The sequence below is a fragment of the Nipponia nippon genome, unplaced genomic scaffold (genome assembly GCF_047370975.1).
Source record: "Nipponia nippon isolate SJK-2023a ecotype South Korea unplaced genomic scaffold, ASM4737097v1 scaffold_7, whole genome shotgun sequence".
Taxonomy (NCBI): Eukaryota; Metazoa; Chordata; class Aves; order Pelecaniformes; family Threskiornithidae; genus Nipponia; species Nipponia nippon.
Window position 1 is genome coordinate 1,274,765 of NW_028262391.1, and position 24,108 is coordinate 1,298,872.

Here is a 24,108-nt window from a genome sequence, read left to right on the forward strand (position 1 = left end):
TTACATTACTTTGAGAACGTCTCTGACGCCTTTAAAGAACGTAACACACTTGCCCGCACAGGCACTGGAGGGCTCCATTCGCTTACAACCAGTGCACCAGCACCATTAACAAAAAACAAGACACAAAATTAAGAAAAACTAAGAAAATTTAATGATCAAATGAGCTATGTACATTGGTGGCACGTGACTTCCAGTCAGTTATCCCCTTTCTATAGCTGGAAGTTAAGTTTGATACAAAAATAACAGTCAAGAGTACCCCAGGGGATGAAAAAAAACCCAAACCCAAACAAAACCCACGTGTTATTAAAGTGCATACTTGACGTGAGTTCCACAACTAACTACAGTCCAGGGGCGTCAAGGATTTCAACCCATCAGACAGAGGATACTGTACAGGAACATCCCCAGTTAAGAGCACAGCAAACCTAGATTTTAAACAATAACAGATATTTTACGTAAGATGTCCTTGCATCTCTTTCCACCATACAATCTTTACTTTAAGAATTCTTTGACATTCTGCAGGACAGAACAAGTTCTGCCTTTCCATCACTCTTCATACGCGTTTCCTCAAGAGCTACTCGGAGAAAAGCTCTACGCTACACGCAGAACAGCATTTTCTTAGCTACGTTACTGTTTCTTCTGCTTACTTCCCTTCTCCCTCTCAAACTCAGCTATTTGGTTGAATATGTTCACCAAGTTCTGGGGCAGGTTTCTTTTCACGCCGCTTTCCGTTTGTGCTGTACCATTTAAAGACATTTCCTCGTCTGGGTCCTGCGCTTTCTTAGTCTCCTCACAGCTTTTTTCCCTACTCTTACACTCGCTTTCATTTTTATGCTGACGTAACACATGCCGACCGCTATCGGAACTTTTCTCACCTTCACGTAAGCAGGCACTCGAATACGACCTGTGCTTTCCCGCTGACCTGCCAGCGTAGTCAGACCCTGCTGGAGACACGTAATGCCTGTCTTGCCCTGAGCCGTGTTTTTTAAACTGCTCTTTTCTCCCCTCTACGTCCCTTTCTAATTTCCTAAAGTAATGCATCCTGGGTTTATCATCTGACTTGTGATATGAACCTGAAGAACCCCTCCGACCGGAGAAAAACCTATCAGATTTACCGTATTTTTCAGTTTTGCTACTACTTGGCAGAGTCCTGGAGCTACTGTAAGAATCTCTTGAATCTTCAGACCTACCTCCAAAAGTGTCTTCATCGTCACCTGAAGTCCTCGAAAAAGAACAGTGTCTGTCTTTCTCTCTTACTTCTGGTTTTGTACACACTAAGCTGTCCTGCCTTTCCAGCAGCTTTTCCACTTCAAAATTTTGGTTAAGAAAGGAAGCAGAGGTATCGGCCGGAGGCGAATACCACTCCTCTTTCCTAACCTGATCTTTATAATGGGAAGAAGCTCTAGATGAGCATTTTTTGGAGCTGCGGGCAGACTCGGATCTGTTCCGACGCTTTTTCCTATGTTTCTTGTGATCAGAGGAAGAGGAGGAAGAAGAAATTGATACATCCGATGAAGAATCACTTGAGGAGGAGGAGGAGGAAGAGGAGGAGGAAGTCGATACTTTCCTTTTCTTCTTCAACCTAAAAAAATGTAATTAACCTGTGAGACAATCTTCAGCATCAGGCAAAAGCGACACGCAGAAAGCAAATCTCTTCTCCCCAGAGTCTGGCTGAGATGGGACGGTAGGGCACGAATGGAAACTGAGCCTGACCTGGCAACACAATTTCAAATGTCACTTCTTTATCAAAAAATTAAGATGAAATCCACCGACCGGTTTGTTATAAAAGGCATCTTTCCCAGTTTAATATGGCGTTACACTTTGCAAATACTTCACGTTGCAAAGTCGTCTTTAAACAACCTCTCTTCCACACGTACCTCCCTTAAAGGTTATATGCACTAAAGGCCACTACCCACAAAAAACCTCCGGAGGAAAAGCAGCTTACCTACTTCTACCTAGCTTACTCTTGGACAAGCTGCTTGGAAACGGATTGTTCATAGTCCTGTCTGCACTTACTGCCACCTACTCAGTGTACCGAATATAACAAAGTTACCTTTTTTCTTCTTTTAAGAGCTTACGCAATTTTTCTGCACTTGTTTCTACTTTCTTTTCCTTCTGTCTCTCTTCTTTGGCAGCTTGTTTCTCCCTCATTTCCAAAGATTTCTTTTTTGAACCCAAGCGTCATAAAAAAATTACATTAAAAGGAAGTGTTAACACCGGTATTTTTCCCCATGTCCCCAACCCCATTCGAATGTATAATTACACCAGGGATGTTTTACCAGGGTTCCCAGATCAAGAATTAGTATTGTTCAGGAGTTTGGCATTGGCCATTGTGATAATCAGGTTTACATTAAGGACCATATTGCAGTTTTTGTTCCATTAAAAAAATACATTTGCCCAGCCATTGCAGTGGTACCCGTGATCCAGCGCACCGTGAAGCGTGGAGCCCAAAAGGTACAGACAGAATATGCAAGAAAAACCCCGTATTAGCAACAGGAAGGGGGAAAAAAGACAAAAAAAAAAAAAAAAAAAAAAAAAAAAGAGAGAGAGAGAAAGGTTTGAGGGAAAGTATCATTGTTGTAGTTTACAAGTAAAACATGGCAGAACCCATTTGAAGATGTATTCAAGTTGGCCGTGTTTGAATACAAACCGTTTTGTAACAATTTCACAGACCAGTTTGATGCATAGTTTACGTAAGAAATCATATTCCAAGGGTTTGTTGGTGACGAGCAGCACCAGATGTCAGATACAGCCACAACGGTCCAATTCAGAAGAAAATGCATTGGAGAAAAACACATAATCAGTATTACAGGAAAGCACACGTCCGTGTTGTTTCAGCCACTCTAGCACAACAGCGATAGTATCAGACTTATGTATTAAAACGCACGTAAATGCAGAAGAGCATCTCATCAGATGAACAATCCTTAAACTACTTAAGTCTATTAGAGATCAGACTGCTGCCATCCACAGCCCTAAAGAGTAGCTCTGTTCACAGGCAGAGTGAGCAGAAAGTCTGATTATCGTTTTCAAAACTTAGTAACTGTCTTAACAGATACAGTAAAGGAAACCCTTAATTGCAGCTACGGCTATGCAAACCGACCAACAGCAGCTGGCGTCGTGGTTTTTACCTGCTGCCTCAGCGACCCATTGTACCAGGAAAATGCTAAAGGAGAGCAAAATTTCTCTCCTGCTTGCTGAGAACGTTCTTCATCATTTTAACTGAGACTGACACCTCTTTCTAAAGCAGCCAAATGTGGGCAGTGCTCATATACCACACAACAGCTTATCTATGATGTGGCTCGGTTTTATTAAAAAGATTGTCGTCTCTCCTCTTCCCCTTCCTTCAACACAGCCTGTCAGCATTATGGCTCCACCAACCGAAGAAGTGTCGATTAAGGCCATCTACCCCAGTCTGCGTACTTCCTTAGGGGCAGAAGCACAGAACAGAACAAGCCTGTGCCTCAGTGCTCTATTTTAGTCTTTGATTCTCTCTAGAAGACAACACAAGTCAAGGAGGTAAATACCAGAAAAAAGACAACAACTCAGACGAGCAGAGACCCACCAGGGCTCCCCTGGGAAACACGATGCGTGCAGGAGAAGAGAGGAAAAAAACCAGACAGCAGAGAAGAAAGCTCAGATATTCAAAACTGCCTGCCTGCCCGCCCACCCACCACCCCCTGCTGTTTTCCTTTAAATCACCTCTTAATTTCCCCTCTCAGGGGATCTTCCTGCGAGTTAGCTTTGGCTGGTGTTACTCTGTCTTTTTGTCATAACTCCAAACAACAAGGCTCTGGCCGGTACGATGGTGTGCAATGTTTATTTGGCGTGCCCACGTGTTCTACGCTTTGCATGTCCGTATTCACAGAATCTTTTAATTTGACATTATTAATCATGCTTGTGTGATGGAATATTCTTATCCTTGCTTTAGCTGATGGGTTTAACAGGCTTTGCTCTTTCCCTGTCTCAACTGTTTGGCGTTTCTTTGCTACCCTGTTCAAATGAGCGGAGTCATCAAGAGGTACCCTTCTTCTGGTAGGCACAGCCATAATGCTCACTATAAAAGCTTTACTGCGGAGAAGGGAAGCAGAGAGTAAGACAAACCATCAACTTAAGCTCTCCCTGCTCAAAAGAGTCAATATCGTTTTTGACGTTCATTTCTTGTCGCCGAGAGCACTATATGAAGAGAAAGTAAAGAATCACCTGCATGTGCTTACGCAGTTTCGTTAAGGCCTCTTCTGCTTCCTGAAAGGTCTCATCCAAACTTAAGGCTTTTTTATAGTAACTCTCGGCATTTATTAGCTTGTCTTCCTCTTCCAACCTAAAATCCAAGTGATAATTCCATATACAGTTAAGCCACAGATTTTGACAGTTTTTTCTTATTTTTAGGACTACCTTTCTTATTCGCACTATGACGCTACCACTGCGTCTGTCCAAGACCCTATCTATCATCTTAGCCCACCTCAGTAAAGAAATATAACCGTATTTCTGATATGTTATCTCCTAATCATCATCGGTAATACTCTTCTTGGAAATTTCAGTTTCATAAATACTCTCTCTCACTTCTTAACACAGGGCTTAAAAGAAATCTATTCCCTGAATATTCAAAAGTGAAATTGTGTGTTCCAGTCGTTAACCACTACTTCAATAGAGCAACAGAACCTCATTTTGTTACAAATATTTTCTTTAAAAAAACCCAACAAACCTATTGCAATATATTCAAACATTTCACGAGGCTTTACGTGAGCCTGGTAACCTACCGATAAAAGGATATCAAGGATTAAACCTCAAATATTTTGCCAGGATTTTAACTGGGACAGAGGAGAAAGTGTAAACCAACCGCCCCACCAGGCATATTTCCAACAAAGACTTTTTTTTTTTTTAAACACATAGCCAGGAAGGAAAGATGCCGTTCTGTGTCCTAACTAGAATGGTATTAAAAAAATATTCTGAGAAAAATTGTTAACAACCAAACCAAAACACAACCCCAACACTTACTGCCCGCCTCGTTCCACGAGCGTCTGACAGAGGTATTTTCTTGCATTTCTATGGGTAGGACAGTTTTCTAAAGCAATTTCAAAATCACCTATGGCTTTGTTCAGGCTTCCTTTTGTTGCATACCTAGAACGACAGAAAAGTTGGACGGGTTTCAGTGACATTTCTCTTTCCCAAAGTTGAAAAACCAATGAAACAAGCAGACTTACAGAGCTCCACGTGCTACCAAAGCTTCAACATTCTGTGGATCAATTTCCAAAGCCTTGTTGTACTCATTCATGGCTTCCACGTGGCGCCCAACCTTAAAATAATCAACCCCAGCCTTCACGCTGGAGAAAAATATTTAGAAAATATTATGTACAGTTAGCCTATGCAGATTTTATACTGTTAATTACTCACAAATTCTTGTTCCGAATAAGTGATAGGTAATAAAAGTTGACCTTATTATCACGTACTTAACGGTGGCGTTTCAAATTAACGCGATATTGACAGAATTCCACAACAATATATTGTCTTTAATCTAAACTCTTAAGGCACTGGAGAGCATTTCTACAGACGGTGCTACTACATTACACTGTTCTTCATTTACAGAATGAACATTTAAGCACTTTTCTGCACAAAACTCTACGTGTGACCCACCACCGTTAAACTGGACCAGGCTTAATTATATCCAAAGCTAAAAATCACCGTTAGACCAACAACATGAGGCGAGACGGGTAAATGGTACACACTGAAACCAGTTCATCTCAAACTGGAATGTTTTGAGGTTCTATATTTCACATTACCTGAACCTTTCTTCTACATTTACCAAGAGATTAACTTATTGGAAGAGAACTGATATGAGTTGAATTTCAGAACTTTTCATTACAGACTTTTTTAAAAAATTAAAATTTGTATTTAACATTATAAGCAACTTTTTCTGCAATTAATCAAAGTTACAAAACACTATTGTTTTAAGAAAAACACTGCTTTGTTCGCATAGAAACCAGAAATTCTGAGGCTTCACTCAGATTATTTTTTTTTTGACCTGGTAGATTCAAGAGTTTTTCCACAAAAAATTTACATTTTTAGCAGAAAAGTCTCTCTTACTTCTGCCTCCTCCACCCTGTAGCACGCCCAAACCCACCGCATAGCGTAAAAGCAGTAGTGCCTGTCCAGAGCTGCTGTTCCGAATGCAGCCAGGGAAATAGATTTAACTTTTCAAAGACAGAAAGCGCATGTTGAATCCACAGTCTGCGGCTGAAATGGCACGACAAGCGATATACGGTCGCTCAACACCCAATTATAAAATGGAAAATTGTGTACTTGGTATTGCCACAAATCTTGCTCTTATCAATGGGCCGGCATATTATAAACGTTCTAAGAAGTTCTCCCTTAAACCTGACATGTATTTTGGAACTGAATCTCAAGACTTTATCTATCACGTACTCACTTAGCAGTTAGGGTTACTTTCAAAAAGATCTTCCTGGTTACATCACTACACGCGCAGTGGAAAAACAGGTTCGATGTGTATTTTCTTTTAAGAAGCACGACCTGTAACCTGACCTAACAATAAGCTCCAAGAAGAAAACGTATCGCATACCACTTCAAGGCCCAGGATGCAGACTGCTTTTTCCTCAATGCAGGCGCGAAGTCTTCTTCATTGAAATTTTTACTTTAAGGAAAAACCAAACAAAAACGTCAGGTTGGCCTTCCGAGTCTACAAGATTAAACTTACAAGGTATAACGCAGTTGAAATAAATAGAAGTATTATTTATACAACGCCTTACAGCTTGCCCTCAGTCAGGAATCTTCTTTCATATTTCTGAAACCAGTTTTTCCCAACCCATTCTAAAAGTGCTGTATTGAACTAGCACAGCTGCAGCACGTTTAACAAAAATACACCATATTCACACCTGCTTTGGGGCCTAATACATACAGGGCTCACAACCTCAATCATTGCATATGTTTGAGCCTATTTTACTAACGAGGTCAGATCTACTACTAAAATAAACATTATGAACAAACATCTGACAGAAAACATTAAAACTGAAACATCCTGTCTTTCAATCCAAAGATGTATACAAGATCTAAGCAACAAATTCCTGAAGTATTTCTGAATCCCTGAAGCATTTTGTGCAATAAGGTGTCTCACTTACTTAGAGCAACAGAATTTCACGCGTAAATTTCTTACTCTAGAGAACTTTGCTTTTAAATATTTAAGGCTGCAGTCATGCAAATCAAAATGAAAAAGGTTTAAGTATAAGTGGTCTAGGACTTCCACTCACAAGTCGGTTTCAATGGATTAGAATAATCTCCACAAAGCCATAGGATAAGAACAATGTAAAAATCACTTACATTTGAAGACTCCTCAGCAAAGACGGTGGATTTGATTCACTTAGTCCTAGTTTTTCGGCTAAATATTCAACTAAAAATGGATTAGCGAATCCTGGGGAACGATGCAAAACCTCTTCAAATGTCTCTCCTGTATTAGCAACCTCCATGCTTCGCCTTTAAAAAAAAACAACACCACCAACGTACACAAACACCACCTGACAGACACTATACTCAATTTTATAATGCTTACGTTTACAATAAAAACGCCTATACTGATGTTTATTACTGCTCGCAAGCTGTGGCCTTTTACAGGCATACATTTTCCTACTATTTAGCAACCCTTATACGCCTAAGCGAGCTTTTAAAACCTATTTTAGCACTGATTTAGGTATCTCCAGGACACAGAAAAACATTACAAAAATCGCAGATAGCTGTGTCCTTCTGTCTTCTAAGGATAATTTAAAAATTTTAAGTTTCATATTCCAGTCTCCCAAGGTTTTTGTTTCTTGGAGAGTTTTGTGGTGGTGTTGTGGTTTTTTGTATGGGTTGGTTGGTTGGTTTGTTTTTAACAGAGTCCCACAGCGATAGATACCTCGCTCTGCTTTTTGCTTTCCTTACATTTTGGGAAAGATGCTAAAAGACCAACCACGGCTGACCCATCCAGAAAAAAGTACGTCAGAGAGATGAACAACAAAAAGTACGCAATCATAAGAGCATGTTCCTACCTATAATGCAATGGGAAATCATCGGAAGTAATTACGCCTAGTTTTGTGCTGGAAAGATTGGGTGGAAGAGCTGAGCTGTAAAGCGACACCGTGAGCTTCTCATGGTAACGATCAACGTCCTTGATTGCAGCTATAGAAACGATAAAAGTTACGATGAAATTACAGAAACATCTCAAAACTGAAACAAAGGTTCCTGACAACTTTTGCAGCTACTTGCCTCGAATAAGGTCTCCAGTTTGATAGTAAGATAAAGGATCTCCATGGTTGCTTTGAGAAGGCACATCTCTCAAAGGACAAAGAGCCTGCAACAGAAGAAAGTGGGAATACCATAAACAAAGCCAAAAGTTTTTTTTTTCTCCCCAAGATTAAGCCAGAAGATTAGTTTAATCGTGACACCCATCAGAGCCGTAACACTTAAACGCATAGCTTGGTTCAAATAAAAACTTACGCATCCATAAATAATGAACTTTTCAACTAAAAAATAATAAGTATTGAGTATGGGTCATAAAAATAAGTGTTTGCTGACTCAGCAAAGCACCATATGCTGTCCACAAAGCCAGTTCAGTTCAAAATTGAAAGTTCGGTTTCACCTTTACACATACCGCTCCGTTAAGAGATGCAAGAGGCAACTAACACATTAAAAAGTTACTGCTTATCAAGAACAAAACATGGAGAAAAGCTGTATCTTACAGTGATTTCTAAATCTGAAATCTCCCGTATGATGCCGCTTCCCAGACAAATCAACACCATGAAAAAGCCAAATTCACGAATAGAAGTAATCCTGCCAATCACGATATCACCACGCTCGATGTCTCGAAAAAATAATTCTCTCCTCTCTTCCCTGGGAACCTCCATGAACCGCTCCAGGGGAGGCATAACAGCGTAATACTCTGCAACACACGAGAAACCCACAGTTACCAAACTGGGACCGAGCTACAGCCTCAAAACACAAACGCTTCGCGACAGCGAAACCTGTCAAAATCCCATTTGTTTGTACGAACAGGAAGTTTACGCACAGCCTACAAAACAGAAAAGCCTTTTACTTTGCTTTTAAAGACGCTGCTGGCTTACCCTCCCGAGCAGCCTACCTTCATTTTCCTCAATCGTCTCGCAGAGAGGCCCGTTGGGTTTCCACGCGTGAGCGAAAAGCAGGTCGGCCTTTTTGGCGATGAAGCGCTTTATCTCGGTGTCGATGCTCGGCCTCTCTTTCCTAGGGGAAGGAGAACCCGGTGAGACCCGCCCCGCCGCCCCCTCACGGCTCGCTCCCTCGCTCCCCTCGCCCGCACCGCCTCGGCGCCCCTCACCAGGCGGCCGGCGGCTGCGAGGCCCCGCGGGGCGGCTCGAGGGCGGCGCCGGGCGGCGGCAGCAGCCCGCGGAAGTCGGGGTTGTCGTGCTGCTCGGCGCGGAGCAGCGAGAGCAGCGCGGGGCCGTGGTAGCTCAGCGCCTGGCGCAGCAGCTCCCGGTCCATCCCGCCGCCGCCGCCTCAACCGGAACCGGAAGCGGAGCCGCTCCCCGTCCGGCCCGACGCGATGACGCAGCGTGACGCGCACGCGCCGGCAAGAGCGGGGCGGGAGCGGGCGGCCGCAGCGCCCCCTGGCGAGCAGGAGGACCGCGGGGTGGCTCCGCGCGGCCCCCGCTCCGCCCGGCTCCGGGCCTCCCGCTGCCGGGTTACGAAGGCGAAGGGTGAAAGCGGCGCCGGCGGCAGGCGGCTACCCGGGGTCTCGCCGGCTCGGCAGCGGCGCGTCCCGCGGCGGCCGTGTCGGGAGAGGGCGCTGCGCCCCCGCGGCCCGCGCCGCCCCGGTAAAGGCGGGCGCGGCGACGGGGCGAGGCCGCGCTCCCTCCGCGGGGGCGCAGCCCAGGCTCTCCCGCGGCGTGCGCGGTTGCGGACGGCACCTGAGCGTGTTCGCTTCGGGGGGGGGGGGGGGCGGAGGCTCTCCAGGCCCGAGGAAGGGCATCGCTCGGGACGTCCCCGGCCGGCTCTCGGCCCGTCCCTCAACGCTTGCGCTCCGTTACGGCACGGAGAGGGAACGACCGGGCACCGCGGCCGTGCGGGCTGGAGCTCGCCCGCGTCGGTCGGGCGTCCGCCGCCGCGATGGCCCCGCCGTCGAAGCGTCCCCCCGACAGGCTTCCCGCAGGAATGCCCGCACCTGAAACAACAGAGCGCGCGGGCAAGAGACGCTCTGGCTTCGCTCGTCACGATAGCTGTGCTGAAACACGGGGAAAGGGGCGGTTGTCTCGGGAAAGGATAACGCGCCGAGATTAGAGTTGAGCCCTCAAAACAGGCCCGATGCAGGATTCGGTGGTTCCGTTTACCAACGCTAACTTCAGATGCTGAAAAGACACTTAAATCAGGAGGCTCGTCGTGCTAATCACCTCCTCTAGCTAATGGAGAAAGGTACTTAAAACCAGCAGGAATTAATCCAAGTCTATTAGAAAGATCACAGTTCTTCGGTCCCCAAGAATAATTTGTCCCTGGCATCGCATTTAATAATTAATTTTAAAAGGCGAGGGGGAAGGAAAAGAAAACCCGCTGCAAACAGCATAATGTCACATATACCCTCAGTACAACGCTGAATAAAAAATAGGAATCTGGCTGTCAGCAGATCAGTGACACAAACTCCTCTGGGAAGCAGCATGACTGCGAGGGCAAGGATCATGCCAAAGACACCGGGCTCAGAAGCTCAGTTCAAAGCCAGCAGGGATATCGCTGGCATAGCAGACTCGGGGAAGACACTAGAAGGGCAAATTTATAATTTATTTTCATTTCATGTCTCCCTGTTTCAATATAACAACAGATAAAGGAGGCATAACACTTAATATGTACCTAAAAGCCATCAGGATTTTGATTTAAATTCTTCCTGATCTGTTTAAGACCAGGTGTGTACTTAGATTTCTGGTCACCATGGTGGAAAAAAACCATGGACACCAGATGGAAATTTCTAGACGTTAAAACTGATTAGAGACAGCTTGACATGGAAAGGTTAACGCACCGGCAAAGCTCCGGTGCAGAGAGGGAGCCTTTCCTGGGTGAATCGCACCGCAAGTGCAGCATCCTGAAGAATGTTTAATGTGTTGCACCATTGCAAATAATGGCCGTTTTAATTGGGGGAATGGTATTTTGAGGAAGAGTTAATTTGTGTTGCTTAGCAAATACAAAGAGCTAGCAATAAAAAAAAGTTGTTTCAAGCACAAACTCTGCTTGTGTCAGCATTTCTGCAGTCTAATATGCAGATACGCACACATAATGTATAAGAAGTAAGACATTATGAATAGATACTTTAAATGTGTTGTGTACCAGCAAAAAATCATGGCGAAAGCCGAACCACCTGTAATTATGGGCTCTTCTTACAGGCGTTTTCTTCTGTGAGTAGAAATCAATTGCATTTTAGGAAATTCAGTAATTTATATCATATTAACACAGAGAACGTAGATTAGTTGCCCCTGAGCATGAGGGTTAACTTCATATTTAAATTGATCCTTTCTTTAACTGGGCCCAACAAATTCTGAAGTTATCTTAGTCAAACAAACTAAAATACTCCAAATAATCCCATCTTCAGAAATAGCTTTGCCAGAGCAGGGTACGTGGGCATGAACTCGTAGTTTTCTCTCCCATTTTCCAGGTTACAGTAATGAACTCGGAAGCAAGGCAAGGCTAGGGCATACGTGCGTTGTTCCGCCTCGCTCAGGGCACACGCAAGCCTTTGCCTGCCTTGTCTCTCGTGGGACGCAGCCTGGATACCCACTGTGCTCTTAAAGACGTCTCTGCGTGTTTTCAGTGGTGGATTTTTTTTTTTTTCTTTTCAATTTTTGCTTGTTTTACTTCAGTTAGCCGATGGGAAATATTTTTGATGAAAGGATATAGCAGCCCCCACAGCTCAGGCAGGGGTAATGCTAAATGGAACAGCATGGAATAAACCCAGGGGTAGATATATAGCTTAAGAGAGCCCAGGCCTGAGGAGGGGGCATGCTGCGATGTCGTTAATCCTCCGTTCCGTTGGCTCGGGAACTGCCTGGGTGAACAGTGCTTCGCCCCATGTGCTAAATAAACAAAGAGGGCGGGCAGGAAGCGTCCCCGTTCTGCAGGGGAAGCGATACAAGTCAACACATCGCCCTACTCGAGGAGGAGCATTCCAGACACTCGGAAACCAGACATCTCTGAATGACTTCGATGTAAATTTTCTGACAGTTTAGGTCAGCGCATGACAAAAGGCAGCTCCCAGAATCCACCATGCAGCCTCTAACTCTCACAATACAAAGCTCATGAATTTACACCAAGCCAGCTTTGAACCCAGGGTCAAACGCACGGGGAGAGAGCCCCTGAGCAACCCAAAACCTGATAGGCACGACAGAATTTCAAAGTGGATATGTGAAATACTAAGGAGATTTTAATCAAACCCCAGTAAGCACAGTTTGGATGCAACAAGGTCAAGCTGCTTTTCAAACGTTCCCCAGTAGCCAATATCAATGGCAAGCTTACAAGAAAATCACATGGAGGAAAGGATTTTGTGTCAAGAGCCACATTTTATCACTGACAAAAAGATTAGATCCTCCAAGATCATGCTTGTCAAAGTACTATTTTATTTTCTGCAAAGTTTGGGCAGATTTGAGATAAATTTTAGCCTATTGCAAATGGAAGCAAAACGTTCAACTAAATACGTTCTTCGGGCAAAGAAAGATGAAGCTAATAGCACTAATGAGAATTAACATGAAGAGCTATACTTCCAGCTGTGCTGTCAGATTTTTGGCAAGTTCTGCTAAAAGCAGTCCTGCTGCCCAGACTTTCTGTTCATTTATGAAGCAGCAACGGGATTGTTCAAAGATGACCTGATATCCAAGATATTATTTTAGCTCACGAGTGATGAAGGGAAGTTCAGCACCAAATAACTGATAGCCAGTTAGTAGCCCTACTTTGAGGAAAACATTATGTCTGCAGGCATAATCATCAAATACGATGGAGGAGGTGTGAAAACAACACCAAACTCGGAGTGATGGAACAGCCCGAGCCATGCCTATTCAAGCATTTCCCTTCTTAACAAGTTCATCGTTAAGTCCAGCTTTGGCACAGTCTGTGACGGATCAGTGACACGTAGCCTCACCTGGAGATACGCTGAGCACCGGCGTGTGTCACCGACCTTTGCACTTCTCAGATTTCTGGAAACGTGTAGACAGAGAATAGTTGGTCGCACGTAATAAATATGCACAGACGGACTGTGGAAACTGCCCGGGCTCTGAATCAACACTGAGACCCTGTTGGAATACAACAGAAATAATAGTTGAGAAATGTCAGCGGAGGAACCCCTCTGACTTCTGGCGATTTCTGTCAAACTGCAGGCAGGGGCACTGCTGCGCCTTTGTATGGCTCTAAGGATTACCGCTTGTGCACTTAGTGCAGCATTTTGTGCCTGCAGATTAGTGACAAGTGTTTGAAGGCTTCAGGTGAGACTGCAAATGTTACTGAAGGAAACATCGGCACTGACATTTTTTTACCTAAATATGAAAAACCAGGCTGTCGTGAATGAAGGTTTGCTTATTTGACAGGAATACCAGTCAGGCAACTTAGCGGTAATCGTGACACAGACAATATGTATACACCCACCTGTACAGCTTGCAGCAGATCTAGAAATACTGCCTACAGAGCAAATGCCGATGATACACGAGGGACTTGGCAGAAGGTGTGCCGAGCAGACAGGGGTTTGTGGGTTTTTTAATGAATTTTCCAGCTTCTAACACTCCATAGGCTGATAGTATCTATTGCTTCATAGCAAGGGGGAGTCATCCTGATTTCCGAGTTTTAGAGTAAGTCATTGCAGCTTACAGTCAGCATCACAACTTTCCAGTCAGCAGAGCAGATCATTACTTACAACCCAAAATGATATTTCCAGCGTATAGCAAAATACAGTAAGAATATTTGATCTCAAGTCTGCAAGCACTACAAGGAGATGTTTAAGCATGTAACTACTCTCAATTATTAAGTTTCTTACCCATGCTAGAACAGTATGCATGGTTTCATTGTAAAATTCTCTCTCCAGCAATTGTCATTTTTCTAAATTGCCATGTCACATATGTGAACTTTCCAAAGGTGTTCAAAGAAGTCTGAAGTATTTTGAAGATCTAAAGGGGTTGGAGTTCTTCTGTTCCTGGTAAAACAACCTACTTCTTTTTGTATCTCATGGTCAGTTGCTCTAACATTCCCTATGTGCAATAAATACTGGCTAAAGAGCGAGTAACAAATATCAGATATTGTTTTCTTAGTTGCTCACAACGAACCCAGCATGTAACCATTGTCACAAACTAATTAGCAGCCTCATAACTTCTTTAAAATTTGTCACTATTTAAACTACACTAAAATTAAAAAAGTTATAAACTGTTTTAGTTAACTCACAAAGAGTTAAACAGTTGGCAACTTCCCAATACAGATTAATTATCTCCATGTTTCCTCCCATTTAATGCACGAGCATACCTTTATTTAAAACAAACAAAAAGTATCAAAAAATGAGTTTTGTCCTAAGCAGGTGAAGCTCCCATTAAAGCCGATAAGCTGTGTTGGTCTGATATGATTTCCAATTAATTTTTACTTCAATAAGAGTTGTCTGGAAATACAGTGATTAACAAATACTTTCGCAAATAGAAAGAGAAGTTAATTCCAGTATTACCTGGATGGTGTAATTGCAGTAACTAACAGCCACAAGTAGCGACCCTCACATGTAGACATTCATGAGTCTCCCAACAGGTCAGGTTGGTTTTTCCAATCAACAACCAAAAGCAGAGACCAAGTGGAACAGTGAAATGCCAAACTGATGTATGTGTGTGGTATTTGTTTGTTTAAACAGTTGGTGAATTCCTCACAGTGTTAAATCCAGAAAGCTGGCCTGATTTGCGAGTAAATTAACAAGCCATGAAAATAAATTTTATCTGCTCTGAACTTCATAATTATCCTTAGGTTTATAATTTTTAGAGTAGTATTAGAGGTTTATTATTATTAGAGGTTTCCAATTTGTATCATAGAACTTTTAAAATCTGTAAGTAAAATCTGTTGCCTGGTGTTCCAGCTTGCCTTTTGGCTCAGTGAAGAGGTTACGAAGGCCGAGCCAGGAGCAGCTGCCACCGTTCCTAACGGGAAGCTCAGTGCCTCTGACGGAGCTGGGATGAAGACTTTGAGGGCTCCCTGACTTCAGCAGGTTTCAGGTCAAGTGTGAAAGTCGGAAGTCAGTCATTAAACTTTCTGTGCTTGCCCTGCTGCCTATGATTGGGAAAGCATAAATCACAACACATCAGTGCAATCAGGTGTCAAAGTCCAGGCACTGTTCGGCGAGGGCTGTTGAAATGGAAGTAATATACATCTGTTGATTTTCTCTAGATTCTTGTCTTATTAAGGCAGTTGAACTCATACATAATCACAGGGAACAGAAGCTCTGAAACAAATGAAAATCCAAAGCAGAAACAAGAAAAGAGGAGGTAGCTTGAAATGTGAAAAAATACTACTTCTGTGAAAGAAAGATGTGTACGTGTGCAGGTGACAATCACAGACTTAGAGCAGAAGTAAGGGACCCATGGCAAAAGCACAGCCAGGGCCAGAATTTCTCTCTTAAAAAAAAAAAAAAAAAAAAAAATCCCCCCTCTAATATTGTGTCCCAAATCAAATGCAGAGACAAACTGACATGAAAATCATGCGTTCCATTCACCTCTCTTTTCTAGCATATTCTATGACACTGATACCAAATTCTGTTTTTAAAGGTATTGGCAGCTAAAGTCACAGAATGGTGCCTAAGAAGGTTTCAAAAAACATAAAAGTAGGTTAGGCATGTAAATACCTTTGCACATTCTGCCCTAAGAAAGGATGATAATTAGTACCACAAATGAAGTTCTTACATATGCAAATGGCATTGTTTGCTGTCACAACCAATTACAGATGTAACTCTGTGCTGAGTTGATTGTGAGTGAGGAATAAACATACAAATTTAAAACACTGGTGTTTAAAGCTCCCCTCTTGTAATTGTGATGATCTGATCCTCCTAAAACTGGCAAATATATACATGAGGGACTGTGTGTACGTGTGTAGGAGAACAGTAAGTGGGAGATAGAAAGCCAAATTTTCCCATCTGTACAAAATGTCAACATATTGTCTATAAAAAGCCATCAACAAAATCCTTATAAGCACAATTCAGCCTGGTCAAGTTCTAATCTGTATCTTCACTGACAGCGAGTTAATCAAAGCTCCAGTACAACGTTTCCTGAAGTTGAGAAGCGGGAAGGAAATGATGTAGCACTTTCATAACTGCTGTAAGGCTTGGTAAATGCTAGATAGCATACACACAATCAGAAGTTTAAACAGAAGGTTAATAGTCCAGGAGAAGGCGGGTCCTGAAAAGTAGCACTTGAAGCAGATGTGGTTGAACTGTCCTGTCGGCTCCCGCTGCCAGAATGTGCCTCCGAGACATTTAAGTGACAGCTAGGGAAATAGATTATTGTCGGGTCCTTAAATGCAGTGTTCCGTTATTTTTTATCTTTCACTTCTCTAACTTGATTTTTCATCTCATAATGCAAATTTAGCACTTTGCTTCTCTAAAACTGAAAAAGTCTGCCTAGCGTTAGGAGTGATCACAAAGTACATCTGAAAAATGCAAGGAAAAGTTTTTCTTCAAAATCAGTGAATTCAAATAGCATACAGCATCCAAACAGCGTTTTGGGTCCTGCAATCCAGAAGAGGTGTGGAAATTTCAAAATGAGAGAGGGGTTTTCCCTAAATGGCAAGGGCCATTTTGGCATTGAGTGCCAGGATAACAGGGAAAGTCTGCCCTGGCCAGAGCTAGCAGTGCCTTTTGTAAGGGGGGGCAGCAGGGGAACCATTTACACTATCAGGTGGTCAGAAACACAAATCATTTGTTGCAAAGTGCTGTCAAAAAAAAAAAACCCCAACAACAAGTAAAGGGAGGATATAGGACTGGGAAATTATAGGGAAAAAGTAGATCGAGATGCACCGTATCTTCAGTAGAGGCAAATGGAGGTCTCAAAATATAACAAGGGCTATAAAGAGAAGTCTAAGATATTGTAACTGCAGACTCTGAGCAGCAGTAGGTTCCTGTTGGTACCTAAATTGGGCCATAATCCTCTGTATTCTACTTCAGAAATTGCATCTCACACAGCTGGGAGATGAAACAATCATTTGGTCTCTTTAAGAGCTATGTTAGAAGCCAGAAAGAGCAGGAGGAAGCGGCAGCTTGGTTAGTGTGATATACAAACCTTTTTTTTTTTTTTCACAGGGAAAACGTATTATTGCCTTCATGCTTTAAAATAACGTCCATAGAGAAGAAAAATATATTGTAAAGTAAGATAAGAGTACAAGAGCTCTTTAGCTTCACTGATACCAGAATGGAAATGCAGACACTTTTTTTGTAATTACCTGGAATAAAGGAAAGCCATTACTAGTGAAAATCTGTAGATTCCTTAGGTAGAAAAATATACAGTGTAAGTAGTTTACATTTTCAGTGGGGAGCATCCTTTGGTGCATCAAGCTGTCACGCAGCTTAGCAGCATGACACATCTTAGTGATTAAATGCCGGCTCCCTGGCAAAACCCAAAAAACAAAACAAATGAATTTTTCAGTGGAGAAAGCCACTGTTCTCTTACCTCGTACAGTGGCTCTCTCAGCTGAAAAGACACAGCAGCAGGATGGTAGGAATTAAAGTCTATCAGCAGGTGAACTGTAGTTTGAACATACCGCTTCACAGGGTGTCTCTATCTGCCTTCAGTCTCACTCATCTGTTTGGGCAAAATACAGCATTACTTAAAAATTTGATTATGCAACACGCTGGACCTTGGAAAGCAATTATTATAGAATCACAGAATGCTTTGGGATGGAGGGGGCCTTTAAAGGTCATCTAGTCCATCCCCCCTGCAATGGGCAGGGACATCTACAACTAGATAAAAAAGTCCATATATTTTATTTTGAATGCTCAAAACAAGCCTAGTTAACTCAGTTACTCAGGTACATGAAATCAGTGAAGTGACACAGTCAGAGAGCAGCGAGGGCCCCTCTGTGTGGAAGGGAAGGTGAGCGGGGTGGTGAGCACGACAAGGAGGCCGGTGGGACCAGTGTCCCCACCAAGGAGCCGGGCTGTGGAGTGGCAAGTCAGGGTCAGGATCGGGGCTGGCACAGCGATCGGGGCAGACACAGCCCAGGGAGCGCCCGGTGAGTCCTCAGTGGCGAGGCAGCCCCAAGCCAGGAAGAGCAGCCGGTGGGTCTGGGGCCAGGTCCCGGCTGGGAGGTCAGAGCCTGGCACAGACAGAGCTGCAGCGTGGCCGCAAAGTAACACGGGGAGAGCAATAGTAAACTCCCAGCTTAAAAGTAACTCCCAAGGGAAAGGAGGCGCAAGCCCTTGCTGCTAGTTTTCTTCGCAGTAGTTCTTGTCAGCGAAGGAGCCAATCTTGAGCTCAGCCCACTAAACCCCTTAACTGAGCCAGCTCAACTCCAGAAGGGCCTGTACTCAAGGTGCTGGCACAAACTCAGGCTTTGCACTTTGACCAATGCCAAAGCAGTTGTAGCATACGGTACAGGTCCGTTTCATCATGCAGGTGCCTGGTACATGAGTCATCAGCCAGTCTGAAAAGCCGAATTAGCTGTATTTCTTGAGAAGTTCACACTTTCTTATGCCTCGGCTTGTTCACTATTACCACCAGTATGTTGCCATCTGAAAAGCCAGCTTAGGTTTACTCCAAGTGGTAAAAAAAGTTTTTTTTTGGGTGACTTAGTAGTGTTTATCCACCTTTGTTTTCTTTATGCTGTTTGCAGCTCCAAAGGGGTCACATTCAGCAGCTGGCCATGAAAAATACTCCCCTTAGATCAAAGAAAGCTACTGGGCGTTCAGCGCAGGAGCCGCAGTCACGTGGGGCTGTTGAAATGCACGCACTGACACTTTGACAGGATTGCGATTATCCCGTAGTTTAATAATAATATGTTAATCATCTTAGAGGCATTATTCCCTCCCAGGCACACACTGTACTCCCATATTGACATTAAAATAGAAAAAACCAAAACACACCAGAGGACATTTCTACAGGGCAAAACACACTTGAAAACTGAAAGGATCCTGTCAGTGAAATGGTCTCTTCATCTGTCCTAGAACACAAAACCAACAGAAAGGCGGTGTACTTTTGTGCCACTTCATGCTAGTCGCCCCAAATGATTTGGGATGTAATTGCATAGGCTTTTATTTACTAAATTTAATAATAATGGGAATGTAAAGGTATAACTTATTCTTGGCATCATGTGAACACACTGTGGTAGCATCAGCAAAAACTTCCCCCACCCCAGTATCTTACTGGGTTGCAAAGGTTCCTGTGGGAAATCTGTCTTTGACCTTTCATCTTTTGGTGACACACCTAACTGTGACTTCCAACAGCGTTGTCAGTGGCAGGTGCAGCAGTAGCTTTTAGTGTTTTTTATCTGGATCATCTTTCATGTGTGCTACCAGACACTCGGAGGCTTTTAATTTTGTCTGAACCTGTCTGAAGTACAGGTGGGATATGAGTACTATGGAAGGTTGCAATGGACAGTGAGTGTTTGATTTGGGCGTTCTCAGTCTGCAAATATTCCTTAAAAGTGTGTCTGAGTTCGATGGACCCATCTAGCCCATGGGGAGGCTGCTCCTTCCCATGGAAGCAACTGAGCCTGTTTGGTGAAGATGGTCCCACTGGCACAATATGGCAAGAGGAGAATGAGAAAAATCACAGTAAGGAGCTTTGCCTGTAGCCAAAGCAAAGACAGTGAGACACTTAGTGCCTTGAGTGGTCAAAAAGTAAATCTGGAAGGAAAAACACCCTCTGCAAACTCACAAACAACAAAGACATTATTTTTAAAATTTGTGTTCACTTTAGAGTTGGTTGTAGATAAAGAAGTTAATTGCTGTAGTTTACATTCTAATAAAACCTGACTTACGAGTTTAAAAGTCTTTTGGGGGCACTCACTCACTCAGTGTAGATCTGCACAGACTCATCTTGGAGGTGGGACGGGTCCCGGGCCCTGTCATGGGTCTGAAGTCCATTAGTTTGGAGCTCGCTGTACCCCAGCCAGGTGCTGACAGCCAGCCCAGCCCCTGCTGCCGCTTCATGGGGCACATCCGAAATGCACCGAAGTTAATGGGAGTTTGAGAGAAGGTCATGTCCTGATGCTGATAGAAATAAATTATTTGCCAAATATATTTAGTCAAGACTTGGACAAAGTCTTTAAGCAATAAGGTTTAGTTTCCTGGGAGAATTTTACACCGTATAGTTCATTTCTGTATCAGAGTTTTTATCTTAGTAACCAGCCTAAATTTTCATTTCTTCCTTCCTTCTCCCTCAGAACACCCTAAATAATTCCTCTTCCTTCTTGCTGCTTATCTCATTTGTAGATTGTTGGCAAGTTCTTTGATTCTCAACCACTTAACCTTCTTTTCACCAACCTATAAATATTGATCCATTCCAATCTTCCCTCTCTTGTCTATTCAAAAATCCCTCAGTAGTTATTTCTGCTGTACACTGAACGACCTTCACTTTGTGTGTTGTAACGAGCTACCTAGAAATGCATGTATTCTTCTGTCAGGGTTGTATGGAGATGAACAATTACCTCCTTATTCACGTTGCACGAGCACAGGCACGCCAACAGTTTCTCAGTCCTTCACATTACTGCTTTCCAGATTTGTCCCTCACAGTAAGTATGTACAACTTGAATTATATTTCTTGAGATAGATTAGCTGGCATTTTTCCAGGTTGAATCCAATTTTTGTTGTGTTTCATCAAGTTTTTAAGACTTCCAAAACCCACATTATTTCCCAGTTGCTTTCTATCATTTTGTTCATAACTCATCCAGAGCACCTCCAAAGCACAGGCGGGAGGTTTCATTAACATGTGAATTACTTCTTTGTCTAGGTGATTAGTGACTGTATTTTACCAGGAGCTACCAGTGGTCTCTACTGTACAGTTAGTCACCTTATTCTAACCCAGCATTCACCCATTTATCAAACTGGATCTTGATGCTACTCTTGACTCACCATTAGCTTTAGGAAATAAACAACTGCTTGGCTTACGTTAAAAGGTATCACGTCAATTGAATCATATTCCAGGAACGGAGACAACTGCAGTTTTGGTGTATATATGCACAGATATATTTATGAAAATGAGTATGATTCACTGCACAGATTATAATTCTATATTTCATACTCAAAATTATTTCAATCAGTTTCTAGTAATATAGCAGATAGTGCAGCAACTCCTGCCTGCCGCAACAGCTCACGCAAGCTTGCAGCCTTAGACATTATTATAATACACTGTGCAAGCGTAGCATAAACTGCCCTGGATGGTGAACTGAAATCGTCAAGAACTTCCTGCAAATTCCCCAAAACAAAGTTTGTCTCAGTAGTCACAGAATTACTTCTGTTTAATATCTACGTACAAAAGAAGCCTGAAAGTCTGTTTGAGTGAGTTATTCTTAGATCAGTTGTCTGCTGAGAAGAAATTTTCCTTCTGCATCCCAACCAGAGCAAATGAGATGCCATTGAGCTTTTGGAAGCAGAGCCCATAGCCACCTGCATCTTTCTGGCCTTAGTCGAAGTCCTTTTTTGGATTTAGACAAATAAGACATCATGTAGCAAAATCCTGCTGTTCAGGGCTTACGGCACCTGCTAAAAAGGTCTGGTTATTGCTGTTTAGCTAGAGCTCAGAATCTTTTCTTTTCGATCTCCTGTGTTTCCTCGAGCTTGTCCTCACAAAAGGTCAAAGAATAGAAGAACGTCCTGCCTTCTTGTGGCCCTTGTATAATCCTATTGATTTCCCCTGCGTTCAACCCAGTTAATATCAATTTACCCTTTTATGATTTGTTTTCCTCAAAGTTAATAAACCTATGCTAACCGTTTTAGTTCCAGCTATGATTTGTTTGTGCTGAACCACAGGGGAGAAAGTGGAATGGTGATCTGCTGTGCTGTGCCTCTAAGCGATGCAGCGCAGAGATCCCCGCCCACGGCATGGCAGCCCCCGGGGCTTACACGGAGCTGGGGGCAGCCGCAGCCATGCCGGCGGGCTGCGCGGCCGCTCCCGCTATGCGGCCACCCGAGGGGATGCCTGTGGCTGGGTCATGGCACCCAGTCCCCTTGCGAACACCTGCCTTTGCTTATGGCTTGATAGGGGATGCAGCTTACCTTTGATGAGCTCTCTGGGCTGTGATATAATTCAGGATCTACACGTCAATAGGCAGCCTGATCTATGATATATCTTTCAACTTTATTATGCCTTCTACACAGAAGTCCTGCAGGCAGCTTTCCATGGCAATAGGCGCATCGCTGAGGACCCATCGCATCGCAAGAGGACCCATCGCTGCTGCTGACCACACCAGGGCATTCGGGCAACGCAGGCAGCACTGAGGTCTTGACAGCAACGTGGCTGCTCTGGTGTAGTGCCAAATCTGAGGCAGTAACACCAGCTTCGCAGGCAGACTCATTAGTTCAGGACCACTGCGTTACAGAAGTTGCGCTGCTCTCTGTTTCACTGGGTGGCGTAGATGTGCCCTTCATGACACCTGCGCGTGGGAAGTTCTCTCCTGGCTGGCACCCTCTTCTGCTATTGTACCTCTTTCGGTCAGATGCGACAAGAGAACCTACAGGTTGCACCACATACCAGCAAAAGAAATCAAGAAAGATCAGGATATATGCCCATGTAATCTGTAAGCCTCTGGACCAAGCCTATGTTTAAGCGATATGTTCAACAGGGATGCATCGTTAAGGAGTGGCGTCTGCGTTCCCTTGTGACCATCCCCTGAATGCATTTTGCAGTGTTCTGGGACCTCCTCAAAACATCCTGAAATCTCCATGAATTCTGAAAGCCACCTCACTCTCCACAAGTTTTCTGATAATGTTGGTATTGGAAGGTCAGAAGTTCACGATAGCAAGCACTACTGAAGTCACAACCCTTAGCGCAGCCCTGAATTTAGCCCAAATGCATTAGTCCACAACTATATTTTTCAAAACATTTACAGGAAACTGTACCCATGCCTAATGACATATAATTTGGTGTTCCTTTCTGTATAGCCTGAATGTTCTCTCGAAAATCCAGTTGCAGTGGATATCTGTATCATCTATAACATTTTCAGCCAGCAGTTATTTCAGCTCGTCTCTGAATTTGAGGCCTGCGGCTTAGGGCAAAAGCAACATGTGAGAAAAGATAATCGCAGAAGTAGGATATTAGACGGCAAAGTAGGGCTGAAATTTATCACGCTGTGGCCTCCCTGTTACCCCTATTTCAGCCAAGGCAAACATTTTTCCAAGAAAAACAAATACGTAACTATAGATCCTGTACCAGTGTTACTTCAATTAGATTTGTAGCAAAGAGAAAGCACAATGTATAATTGCTGACTGACTCAAAAATAGCTTTAACTACAAATACTAAGAAGCAGGTTAGAGCAGGGCACAGTGCCTGGAGATTTTACCAGGCAGCAGATCAAACAGCTGAACTCTTTACAGACTCTGCAGCTTTCCTTTGCCTGCTGTTCCCTGGAACAGCGAATTCGGGAGCCATTTGAGTCACTGGCCAGTTCATCTTCACAAACCATTAATGTCACATCTGACCTTTCAAATGTCACAATGGAAACAGCTACCATTAAAAAAAAAAAAAAAAAGAAAATCCAGCTCAGAACTTTCCTGTCTCTCAAAGAATAGTTTCCTTGTACTTTTTGGAAAGGTGTTTGGAATGCGCATTTCAGGTGATCGGCAGTCCTGTGTCTGACATAAGTTTGGGTGGAAAAAATCTCTATAAAAGCCCTTAAAAGATTCTCTTACAGTTATTCTTCCACTAAATAAATATTTTTATCGTGATCAAGCATCAAATGCAAAGTGCCGTTTCCTGAGTGCTTGCTGAGGGCTTTTAAATTTTCTTTTATTGAGAAAATTAGAACAGCAGTTGTCATTTCCCACAGTTCCCCAGGGAACTAATGCATTTTACTCCAGAGAGAAGCACAAGGACCTAGAGCTCTACAGACATGTATTTTTTAAACAATTTTACTCATTGATTTTGTGCCTTAAGGAGTCCAGAGTTCAGAACAGCCTTTTGTGTG

The 24,108-nt window shown here is 43.3% G+C and overlaps 1 protein-coding gene and 1 long non-coding RNA gene across 2 annotated transcripts; both read right to left on the reverse strand.

The window, feature by feature from the left end:
- Positions 1-128: 128 nt before the first annotated feature.
- TTC14 (tetratricopeptide repeat domain 14) lies at positions 129-9,533 on the reverse strand. The gene is made up of 12 exons (XM_087739380.1): positions 9,335-9,533; positions 9,119-9,240; positions 8,721-8,920; positions 8,248-8,332; positions 8,031-8,160; positions 7,327-7,479; positions 6,572-6,643; positions 5,199-5,318; positions 4,993-5,115; positions 4,198-4,315; positions 2,051-2,160; positions 129-1,579 (listed from the first exon to the last, which is right to left on the reverse strand). The coding sequence occupies exons 1-12, from the start codon at positions 9,496-9,498 to the stop codon at positions 625-627; spliced, it is 2,352 nt and encodes a 783-aa protein (XP_087595506.1). The 5' UTR covers positions 9,499-9,533; the 3' UTR covers positions 129-624.
- Positions 9,534-11,710: 2,177 nt separating this feature from the next.
- Positions 11,711-22,450, reverse strand: LOC148050747 (uncharacterized). The gene is made up of 3 exons (XR_015700489.1): positions 22,202-22,450; positions 17,658-17,789; positions 11,711-13,277 (listed from the first exon to the last, which is right to left on the reverse strand). It is a non-coding gene; the product is annotated as an uncharacterized LOC148050747 (long non-coding RNA).
- Positions 22,451-24,108: the final 1,658 nt, after the last annotated feature.